Genomic DNA, 12,500 nt, shown 5'->3' on the forward strand with positions numbered 1-12,500 from the left:
AAGGGACCCATGCAAGCTACAAATATAGCAACGAATTTTGCCAAAGCTTGTCAATCTTGAGAAATTTGTCATCTTTTGTTATTTATGTGGTTCTTCTTGTCAGCAGGCATTTTGTCCTCGCATGCGAAATCCTTACGACTTTTTCAATCTTTCTTTTAGCTTGCACACATGCTCACCGTCTCGAATGGTGCACGATCAACAGAATGGAGAATGGGCCGGGGCGAGCGAGGAAAAGGATCCCAGGCTGTTCATCGCGCGCCATTCGAGACGGAAAGCTTGTGTGCAGGCCATATTTCTTTGCTAGCCAGCAAATTTGCGCTTACTCTTTGAATCCTGGACATTAGTAAGCATCCTCGTATTTTGTTTTTAATGTTCTGCTTTGTGTGCAGTGTACTCTGTTGAATTATAATATGAAATTATCTGTACGGCTTTCCTCATCTCACCCGATATGGCTCTGTCATCTCCAAAGTCATTGAGCGTTGCTGGACAGTCCAATAAAACCTTGCTATTGTTATTATAATTATTGTTCCCATTATTATTGTTATTATCGTTGTAAAAACAAATTAAGCGAAATTCAAGGACAGCGTACGGAATGGTATTGAACACAAGTTCTATAGTTAAATAATTATACCAAAATGAAACATTGATAGAGTACGATGACTAATGATTAACTTGAAGGGCTTCTGTGTGAATGAGAGCACTATTGTGTAGAACAGCCAGCAGTCAGCCTACTTAAGCGAGTGCTAGAGCCCTACTAAAACTCGAACTCAAACTAAACATTATCATTTTTAACTCCAAGTATTTTGTCAGCAGGAATATTCGAATGCGTTTTTCAAATTTTTTGAAGTGAACGCCCAGTAAGTAGGTAGAGAATTCCATAATCTAAAAAATTTCAGTGACGTAAAAGTTACCAATAACAGAGCCGGAACAAGTATTGTGTTTATGAACGCTGTTTGAGCGATATAAAATTTTCTAGATATTCTTCTTAGAAATATCGTGCATAAGGTTGGAAGCTGTGTCAGAGCAGCGTATATCGATTGGAAAAATATAAGAGGAGACAATGATGGAGTAGCATGAAATCTCTTATCAACTGAATTACACTTACAGGCTTGGATCCAAGCCAGTATTCGATACCGCGTATGAGCGACCGATGATAAATTTGAAGAACAAGGCTGTTTGGTGGTCTAAGCTCGAGTTCGAATAAAATAAAGGCAATGTCACTTACCTCGGCAAAAAACAGCGAATGAGAAAAACTGTATTTCAGTTCAACTGTGTCTTTGTCGATTTTATGCTTGGACTCGAGTTTCTTTTCCTGAGAATCAAGTTGACTGTTGACAGGTAATCCTTAAATAGCCCCAAAACTTGCTGAACCGACGCAGGGTCTTCGGTAGTCGCAAACTCGCTGGGCCCTCTTCTTGTGTCGCCTATTCTTTTGAATTCCTGTCCTTTCTCGGTATCGGACATCACTGACGGTGTCGAAAGCGCAGCACGTAGGTCGTAGACTACTTTACGATAAAGAGAACGAACGCTCTCCAAAACTTCGTTAAATAGGCAATTACCTACAGCCAAGTCCCAAGGGAACAGCCTTAATCATGTAAATTAAGTGGGCTTTGCGTAGATAACAACACATACTCATCACCTTTAATACCAAGAGAAAATAGGCGGTTTTCAACCGACCTCTTGAGCCAACCGTTAATGCATGGAGATGGTTATGAAACTCGACAAGTCCCTTTGTTTCATGTTTTTGTCCGTATTTTTGGCCCTGGCCCTGCACAAAACACACCTTTTTATGAGAAGATAACCAATCAAATCCATGTTTTTATTAAATTATGCGCAACTAATTTGCAAACCCGTGCGAAGCGAAAACAAAAGATTGTTGAGACTGAGGTGACAATGAGGTGACAATTGCTGGTGGACGAACAAAAAATGCTACTGAGAGATCTTTTGCTTTCGTCCACCAACATGGCGGCGATGAGGTAACGTGAAAATCATCTGTATTCTCGTTTTCAATTGAGTGTTATTCAAGTAGTTATTTATCAAGTTGAACATAACTATGATTGAGGCAATGCTGTTTGAGACTTCCAAGATAAAGATTAATCAGTTCTCGGTCATTATTAATGGGTCCGCCATAAAGGGCGTTGCTATGTTTATAATTAAGTATTTGGGTGATATCTTTGACAAATACCTTAGCTGGAACGAACATGTTAAAGCTATTGTTTCTACGGCTGGTCGGTAGAGTACAACCTCTAATTTCATCGGATCCCTTTAGGACGCAGCTTTATTGTTTTTAGGGTTGGGGTCCATCGTTAATTGGTTGTTTGTTTTGGTCCATTGTTTTCTGAACCAATCCCAAGAGGCGTTGTAATGTAGCTGCGTTCTGACCCGGTCGGTATGCTATTGTAGGTCGTGTGCGCCGTTTATCATTTCATATAGTGCTAATGCCATTAATGTTTCAGACCGATATTACAGTATTGTGCTGGGATCTGAGCGTGTTGCGGGGAAGTAAACAGCGTTGTACCCGCTCAACCCGGCAGAGCAATCTTTTGCATCTCTCTGCAAAAAGAACGAAAACAGGCGGGAGATCTTTTCATTATCATGGAAGTACGGATTTTAATAATCATTGTAAATGTACATAACTTAACTAAATTGAAATATACGCTAGCTTTAGTGCAGGGCAGTGCATGGATCATAGCGTTTGAGTAACAAAAAAACTGTTCGCGACTGCTTTTCCTCACTTTGTGTGACTGCAGGGACCGGCTAAAAAGTCATTTGAATTTGACCTGACAGTGGCACGACTATTGCGCGGCAGTTGCTTCAAACATCAAATTTCAACTCAGTCGTGCAAATTGAAACTGGAATCTGCTCACTGGGTTACAGGATTTTGAAAAGCTTTAGTGTGCATGAGACTATCGTCTGCAAAACAATGTCACTTCTACATGTATAAAAACTATCAATCGTCTTTAGGGATGACGTAGCGAAAACAATACCGGCTGCAATTAGCGGCGCGCTTGTAGCCAGTGAGAACTGAGCTACGTACTGACACCAAAGCATACCAATGGAGTTTTATAAAGTGTAGCAGTAGTGTGAGATAAGCGCATTTTTAGCCCTTGCACGTGGATTCCAGCACCTTGGTTCAAGTTTGTTTCAAGCTCTCAGCCAATCCCATCAATTTGTGGCCGTTTATAGTTTTTTGATCATTCCCTAACACTCACTCGTGACCTCAACGGTTCCCGAAATCAGTAAGGATCAATGTTCAACCGAGAAGCCTGCGCTTCATCACAATATATAACTGCTATGGAACCATTTCCCGCTCAGCTAGCAATATTGGGTGTTTTTTTTTTTAAAGCGATTGTGATACCTCTCGCGCTTGATGGATTTAAGACCATTATTACACATCATGTTGCGCATACTATGCAACTCGTTGGTTATCTACCTCCACATTAACATCGATCCCAGGGTCAATGGAGGCAGAGATGAGAGATCCTGGGAACGAGGTTGCCTCCACATATCAAACACGCTCTCGTAAAATAACTGTTCTTTATTCAGAGATGATCATAAGTTAAACAACTGTTCCTGATATGATGTGTGACTGACTTGAAGAGTAGTAGATTTACGTTCCTTTCAAGTTTTCTGGGATTTCTGAATTAACGTACATCATATGTAAATGAGACTAAAATACAAAGCAAGCCGGTAAACTGAGATCTAGTAGGCAAGATTTTATGGAGACTATTTTGTCGCCCCATCCAGCCCCCACCCAAGATGATATATCATCTAAAATGATAAAACGCGTTGTGGGCTAGTACCTATAGAACGCCCAAGGGTCATCCCATAAAGGCGAATACTATTTGTATATAGAAGCCCAATCTCTGGAAGCAAGGGGCACAAAAGACTTGTATTTTCTCGCCCCGTCCAGTCCCCACCCAAGATGATATATTCAAGCATGATAAAACGTGTTGTGGGCTAGTACCTATGGAAGCAATGCAAGGGGCACAAAAGACTTGTATATGAAGCCGACATTTTTCATCACGTAGGTTTTACAGTATGATGCTTCACACTGAATGAGTGGGTGAGCCAGTCCGGCTATACAGTACCTATCTCCCTCGTCTTCCGCCAAATGACCTAAAAGAACCCCTTCCACCTGATCGCACTTTTGGACTCGCTGAGGATCTTATGGAATGGCCTCCGCTAGGAGATCGCAACTTGGTGCCACCGGAGGGTCTCATTTTAGGACCACCTGAAGATCTCACGGAAGATGTCGCCCCAGAAGACCGGGCTTTGGGGCTAACTGATGATCGAACTTTATGGCCTCCTGTGGATCCCACTTTTGCACTCTTCGAGTATCTCACAGCAGGAGCTCCACCGGACTTCCGAATTTTACGGTCATTTTTCTAGGGATTGCCATTTTGACCTCCTGCACAGGACGTACAACCGTCTCCGGCCCGCTTGTTCAGCACAGGACGATATTTAATCTTCTTTGTCATACAGTCAATATAAGCACCTTCTTTTGACTTTTGTTTCTGTTCAGAGACATACTTGATCCTTAGCTCAGACTGCTTGTCCTGTGTAAATTTGCCAGCCACTATCTTGTCAATAGCTTGTTTTTGCGTTGGGGCCCTGTGCTCCTGCAGTCGTCTCTTGACATCATTTGATCGACCAATGTACAAGTACTCGGTTTTCTTGCTTCTAATTTTCTGGCCGATTACATAGATTCCCGCAATCTTGGGCACTGGTGTGACATCGTATTTTTTCCAAGGCATATTGGATAGCTTATCGCAAACTTCACCTCTCACCTCACTGACGACCTGAGAAAGAGAAGATGTATATATTTATCACCACCGATCAAGTTGTGGCATACCTAGCTGACTGCACAACTTTACATTCTTGCGTTTTACAAGTTCGCGTGACTCGAATGGTGAGTTCGTGACAGATTTCTGGGAAACCTAGCCAGATTCGAGTTCCTGTTATGATATCCCGCGTGTCAAATGACAATATAGCTTGATCGCAGTCTAATCCCTAACTTTATAACCAAATTACGATCATGAAAATGACCAAATGACAAAGAATTTCAACAAGATATTACAACAACTAATGAGGGCTACTCAGAAAAAGAGGAACTTGCTTTTGATCCTGGTTTTTTTCTTGGATAAGAAAAACGAAAAAAAAAACCCAGATTTCCTAATTATCATTGAGTAACTGAACTGCCTAACGTCACCGACAGACGAGTCATTAGCGATTATCATGAAGGTGTTCGGTATCGTTCCGAGCACAGACCCTCATAATCTGCCTCATGCATTTCACTAGCGTTTCTGAGAGGCTAACGTTTTCATGGACAAACGATGATGCTCGTTCCCTTGTTTTCATTCTGAATTGGCAACACAAGTAAGCAACTGACATTACTGAATAAGTCTAAAAATGTGTGGATGTTTGTGTTTGTCCTTTCATTAAGCATAAAGTTTGTATGGACCTTGCGCTTTCGACGTAAACAAACCCGCTTCGATTTACGACAAAGTAACGCGTGGGACATGCGGCAGGACAGTATTCGACACACATGACTTAGTAACTAACAACGTTTAAAAGTTGCTGAAATACTTACTATGAGACCAAGCCAAAGAGATATTGCATATATCAGTTTGAAGTTCAGCATTGCGGGATAATAATCTCGAATCCTATCGTGGGTGAACGAATTGGACTTCTGCAAATGGAAAGTGCATCAAACAAGTCAACAAGCTACTTTCTTTGTTGAACTCATGTCTCCACACAAGACTTTGCCCACCGAAATATGTAGAATTATTTACATTCCATTATTTATACACCTTCATATTAACCGTCGCACATGTATTAATAACTACTTAATAACCGAGAGTGAGGTCGTTACGGGAAAATCTCAAACTGAGGCCTTGCCGTATTGACCGAGCGATAGCGAGGTCAATACGGTAGGCCGAGGTTTGAGATTTTTCCGTAACGACCGAACGGTCGAGGTTATTAAGTTGTTTATTATATGGCACCAGCACCAGCAAGAAAAATAAAGCCAACAAGCCAAAGCTGGCGCAGCGGAAGTGATCATTACATCCGGTGATGCGCGCGCTTCACTGTTCATTCATCGTTTCAAATCGCAAAAATCAAGTGAACTGACGCGTCTTTCGATCTAAAATAATCTTTATTTTCGTCACAATTTATTATAGCCGTGAAAAGGTCATGTAGAAGGTTAGGGCCACGTCACAACAAGGAAAATTTTGTCAACATCTCTGAGAATCAAAGGCCAAAGTCAATACGTAAAGAACGAGATGCTTCCGTGAAGCATACACTGGGTTGCCTGTGGTACATGTTACAGAAGAATTGTGTGGTATTGAACTACAGCATTCCAGTCTCTGAAGAATAACAAATTAAAGAGAAGCGAGAAACATTGGCTTCTGGGCTGACATGTTGATAATTTTCAAGTTCCCTCACAACTTCTCTTCACCGCAAGTTTAAGCGTGTCTTCTGAGCATCTGACAGCTTTGTAATACCAACGTTCACTGAAGTTAAACCCTGTCCGGCGGGGCTAGTATCTGGATGGGAGACCAAAACAATATACCCCTTGTAAAACAGAAGCATCTGTCCGAAAATGCTATTAAGGCCAACAAATGCGAACTCAGCAAGGTACAGATTTTGTTAGCTTGCTTTATGCAAAACAAGAACATCATTCTAAAAGCTTATTCTACGCAAAAAGTAGGTTCTGGAGGTAATTTTGAGAGTGGAAATCAAGGTTACGCGGCAGACGGCAAATACAAACTCACGATTTAATTAAGTTAACACACCAGAAAGACGCTAACCTCATTTTGACAAGAAAATGCTTTACTATTGCCATAAAAACTATCCAGTTAAGCTCGCATATCACAAAACATGATGAATTCATAAAGGCCACCTTTTCCAGCGAACAATTTTTTGAAAGAAACAACATATTTGCCATTAGCGGCAAAACCCCTCCTATTTCATTACGTGCGTGAAGAGAAGAAACTCAATCGTGTCAAATATGCGCAATATTGCAAATACAAACTTAATTTCAGGATCAAACCGTTTCCATGAAGAACCTTTTCCTTGAATAATGAAGCACAAAATACACGACAAGCTTTCTTTCAAATAATTCTTGACTGTCACATTTCCAATTATTTTTTTAACCTGAAGACTGTGCAGAGTTGATCACAGATCCATGTAAGGTGTTCGATTCGTTCTCTGTCTTTGTCGAACCCATAAGTTACCACAGAATTTTCTATTTGGTTTCAGTGTTCTACATAACAGTACACTTGGTAAAATATTATTTTAGATATACAGCTCACTTTGATTTCGGCTCGACGGGCGATAGATTGTTGTCGAAGTACAATACTCGTCGCTTTTGAGATTCCAGGTGTTGGTTTTTCACCGCCTGCATAGTTTATCCAACTGACTTTCCATTATTGAGCTCCGTAAGGGTATATTTTGTTTAAGGATCCACTAAAACGCCATTCGCGTTACATGACTTTCGACGCCATTGCAGGCTAAGTTAATTCTACTGTGTCCACCAGAGAAATCTACGCATTTCCACTACCCTCTCGATCCTAAGAAAATACGCGCAGAAGGCTGTATGCACAAAGACATCACTCACCGGGGAAGTGACAGGCAAGACTTTTACCGACACGGAAAAAAAATAAAAAGATGAAGTAAATAAAATAAATAAAACGAACAAGTCTTGTTGCTGAGCAGCTTGAATTTGTTTATCTGCAGCAAGTTCCAATTCCCTTTTCCTCAGTTCAAGTTCCTCTTCTTTCAAATCAAGATCTTTTGCCGATTTTTCCTTTAGATAATCAATTGTATCACTTGTGCTTGTTCTTAGCTTCTTCTTTTCATTGCCACTATCCGATTCATCATTCTCCCTTTTATTAGTATCAGCCATTTTTTTCATTGCTTATTTCCTCACTTCTTCTGCTGTTGCCTTTCCCTTTTCTGCCTTTCTATTTTTGTCAAGATCCTGCGGTTCAATTTTAGCTTAACCATCCTTTTCTCTCTCTAAAATTTCTTCCAGCAAACTATCCACTTCTGATATTTCCACATGAATTCCTGACGCTTTCTCTCTCGTTTGGGCTTGCTTTGCAGTCAAGAGAGAGTACCTGTCACGGACAGCTCTTGCGGAGACTCTGAACGTTTTGCTGGTCAATGGCATTTAGCCGCTGGGCAATAGCGTCCCAAACATTGCCCCTTTCTAGACCTTTAGGGCCAAATTTTTAGCAACCTTAAGCAACACATTACTTCACTAATAGCTGATTTAAGCTATTGGCAAAGTACCGAGGAATGGAATCTACAAAGCCCCGACACATACCCTTTCTTCGCAGTGTCTTGCGAAGAAGCCATGTTGTATTTCTTGGAAAAATACACTCGTCAGTGGCTCATTCACAGAATAAGTTATAAACAACAAAATCCGATAAAAACAGGCTTCATCAACCAATAAAGAATCAAATAAAAAGCCAGGGTATACACCGAGTTTTCGCCAGTTTAAACAGGTTAAATTACTGACGTTTTCGTGAGAACGCCAACTCACTCAAAATTCAGTCATCGACGTATGCACAATGACGGTTGACTCAATCTCGACCCCAGAGTTCTTCTATGACTGGATCCAAGGCTCTGGTGACGAGAATGCAGCTGACTGAGACTAACATGCGCAATTCATTCAAAGCATCACGAATTTACTTCCGGGCGTCGTCGTCCTGTCGCTCGTCGTCGATGCTTAAGCTTCCTGGGCTCCAGGCCGGTGCATCATGGGTAGAGAGAAAACCGTATATAAGGGGAAGTGTAGCACGTGATAGTCATCTAGGCCTCTGAATCAACCCAGCTCAGAGCTCCGTTTAATCTGTCTTCGAGCTCTTGTTAATTCTCCCGCGTTGGATGTTGTTCATGTCCGCCATGTCAATCACCAAGGACGAGGTTTCGGATCTGATTACATTCAATAACCAACAGATGATGGATTCTTTTAAGGCCTTGTTACAAGACACCGTGGGTCAAATTAAACGGGCCAACGAAGACGCCGCGCCGACCTCTAAATGAGGGAGATTAAGAAGCTGAAACACAGTGAGCCCCATAAATTCAAACGGAAAGCCAACGAAGATCAATATAAGTTTAATCTGAAATTAGGAGAAACACTCGATAACGTCCGCTGCGCAAAAGTCACAGCTTGAAAATGTTAAATCTGAATTGGATGAAGGTGAGAAGTTACTGCTCGAACGCCAAAAACACATCCTTCTAGCTGATAAATCGGAGTCAGGTTGGTTTACCGTAGAAGAATACAAGAAGCATGATCTGGCGAATTTTCAGTGCCGAGCGGCGCGCACGAGCGACTTTGTCCACTGTGAAAAAGAAGAGAAGCAGCTCATTTGCCGCGAGCAGAATTAAGATCTTCGCTTGTACGCCCGTCGGCCCCCTTTACTTCATCGGACAGCTCTCAACAGCAACCCCAAGCCATTCCGTCTATTGTGCCCGCTTCGTTTACCGTTCGGCGTCCCAATATGGGCAGTTGTTTTGCTTGTGGTAAACCTGGGCATTGGCGTTCTGTCCGGCGACGGCCAAACAGCAGCCTCCTTCGGCTTCAAAGTGACTTCAAGATCAGGATGAATCAGGTTTTGTTATTTCCATTTTTGATTATAATGATTTGGTTATGGAAGCGGAAGATGACAGTGCTTCAGATGCTAATCTTGTTTCACTTCGTTCCGAGATTCATCCTCTCATTTTCGATTCGCTGGGAGATTCCCTCGCTACGTTTGATTTTTCCAGTCAGCCCACGGTGCGAGCAAGGCTTAAATTGTGTATTCCTTTCTGGCGTGCCCTAGGAACTTCGCAATTTATTCTTAATGTTATCAGTCAAGGTTACAAGATTCCCTTCTTCGAACTACCGACACCTTTTTTCAAGGCAAACAATGCTTCGGCGCTTTCTAACAGTTCGTTTGTGTCCAAAGCTGTTAATGAACTGCTCCACGCTAACCTTGTTGAAGAGATGTTTTGCGTGCCTGACATTGTCAACTCGCTTTCTGTTTCCACGCGTAGTTCTGGTAAACAGAGGTTAATTCTGATCTTAAGGCACGTGAACAGTTTCATCTTCAAACAAAAGTTTAAATGTGAAGACTTAAGCGTCGCCATACAAATCTTTGATCAAGGCTGTCCTTTATTCAAATTTGATCTTTAGTCAGGATACCATCAATTCGAGATTTTTCCCGCACATCAGAAGTTCCTCACCTTCGCTTGGGATTTTGGAACCGGTTCTTTAAGATATTTTCAGCTTTGCGTCCTTCCGTTTGGGCTGTCCTCAGCACCTTTCATATTTACCAAAATGTTCAAGCCGCTTCTTAAATCATGGACAAGTCGGGGCATTCCCATCGCTATTTTCCTCGATGACGGCCTCGTTGGGGAACTGATCCTGTTCCCGCCAAGATTAATAGTTTAGTGGTGCATTCCGATCTGGTTAGGTGTTATTCTCAACACTATCGATGGTTCTATCAAGGCCACTGACGAGCGAATCGCTACGCTTTCTCGCGACTTAGAGAATTTGTCTATCCATCAGATCCTACGCGCGTTCACGTCAAGCGCGTGGCAAGCATTGCTGGCCAAATTATTTTTCTTTCAAGCTGTTTGGTGCCTGTTGCACGTATTATGACGAGATTACTTTTCTCGGTGATCAGCAGAGCTGTTTCTTGGGACTGTGTAGTATTGCTTACGCGGGATGCCATTTCTGAGATGGATTTTTGGAGGCATAACGTCCGCGCCTTGAATGGCAAAGTATATTGAGGGGTTAAGTCTCTTCCTGCCAAAAATACCTTTTCCGACGCTTCTGATTCGGCTTTTGGTGCGTTTGTTCAATTGCAACCGGGAGTTGAATTAGTGTCTCACCAAAAGTGGTCGATTGCGGAGACCGCGCAAAGTTCAACGTGAAGGGAACTCAAGGCAGTATGCCTCGCGTTAGAAGCATTTGCAAGCCGTCTCTAGGGGTGTAAAGTCATATGGTTTTCCGACAACCAAAATGTTGCCTCCATTCTCCTTAACGGCAGCCGGAAGGCCGACCTTCAATTCCTCGCCCTCCAAGCCTTCCACATTTGCCTTCAGTTTGGTATATCTCTGGATCCTAAGTGGATCCCTAGGGACCTTAACTCTAGGGCAGATCTTATTAGTAAGCTTATCGACTTTGATGATTACGATCTTAACGACGTCATCTTTCAGGGCTTAGACGAGCTTTGGGGCCCTCAAACCGTGGATAGGTTCGCCTGCACTTACAATGCCAAGCTACCAAGATTTAACTCTAGGTTTTTCCAGCCTGGTTCCGAGGCGGTTGACGCGTTTTGCCAGGACTGGAGTTTTAATAACAATTGCTTTTGTCCCCCAGTTTGTCTCATCGCTAGGGTTATTCAGCATTTGGAGTTATGTCAGGCCAGAGGGACCCTATTAGTCCCGCCTTGGGGAAATGTTCTTTATTTTGGAATTTCTCTTCTAAAGATGGAGTCCACTGGAGCAGCTTTGTCATCGACTGGGTGTACCTTCCCAAGTTCCAGGGACTGTTCATCAAAGGAAAAGCGCGCAACTCCCTTTTTGGTTCCAGATCGTTAAACTTCGACGTTGTAGCGTTTAGAATCGATTTCAGCCGTCCCAGGCCCCCCTCGTCCCTTAGAGGGTATTGCACACTGTCCCCTGGCAAATGTAGCTCATGTTCTTAGGCATCTACTCGCTTGTTGCTATTCCAGATTCCCCGGGTTTTCACAATTACTGTTTTGTAAAACGTTTTATTCTTGGACCTAAGCCCGTTCAGGTTCCCTATGTTGGTTTAACGTCTTACCTGTATTTCGTTTTTATCACTTGCGATTTAGACCTATTTAAGACTCGCACGTATGTCTTGCCTATGTTCTCCAATTACAATTATTTAGAAATTGTTTTGTGCTCCTTTTTGTCTCCTCAGATGTTTTTTGCTCCGGTTTCTGGCGAGATCAGGTGACGCCAGGGTCTCACGGATAGATTGAAAACCACGGTCCTTTCCTCTAAGGCTGTAAGCACTTCCGCCCAGTATCACCGTGCATTTCGCAAGTGGAAGGAGTTCGCGGCCTGGAAGCTGAACGAAACTAGTTTTCCTGCTGACCCCTTTCACGTAGCTCTTTATTTACAGCATCTTTAGAACAGGCCCAGTCTCCCAGCGTCATTGATTCCGCCTTTTACAGCATCAAATGGGCCCATGATATGGCCGGGATTCCCTCCCCTACTGACAATTCTGTAGTCGAGAATGTCAGGTCGGCAGCCAAGAGAATTCTTGGCACTGATACTGTCAACCGTAAAGAGCCTATTTCCTCAGATCTGATCCGTGAAATATAATATAATGTTTGTATATGGGGTTGTTGGGTCCGTAGTAGCAGACACCCCAGCCTAACCGGCGTGTTATGTTCTTGTACTGGGTTTTTTCGTCCAAAGTTGTGGACACCCTAGCCTAACTGGCCGCATATGTTCTGTACGGGGATTTATGT

General features: G+C 42.6%; 1 protein-coding gene across 1 annotated transcript in view; it reads right to left on the bottom strand.

Annotated features, from left to right (window-relative positions):
• Window positions 1-3,889: 3,889 nt before the first annotated feature.
• The window catches only part of LOC137994464 (uncharacterized), a 13,623-nt gene continuing 5,012 nt past the window's right edge, over window positions 3,890-12,500 (bottom strand). The window contains exons 2-3 of the mRNA XM_068840042.1: window positions 5,594-5,692; window positions 3,890-4,802 (exon numbers count right to left, since the gene is read on the bottom strand). Of these exons, the coding sequence (XP_068696143.1) occupies window positions 4,389-4,802; window positions 5,594-5,644 (465 nt within the window). The 5' untranslated portion in view covers window positions 5,645-5,692 and the 3' untranslated portion in view covers window positions 3,890-4,388. The remainder of the gene's footprint in view (window positions 4,803-5,593; window positions 5,693-12,500) is intronic.

The sequence above is a fragment of the Montipora foliosa genome, chromosome 3 (genome assembly GCF_036669935.1).
Source record: "Montipora foliosa isolate CH-2021 chromosome 3, ASM3666993v2, whole genome shotgun sequence".
Classification (NCBI taxonomy): domain Eukaryota; kingdom Metazoa; phylum Cnidaria; class Anthozoa; order Scleractinia; family Acroporidae; genus Montipora; species Montipora foliosa.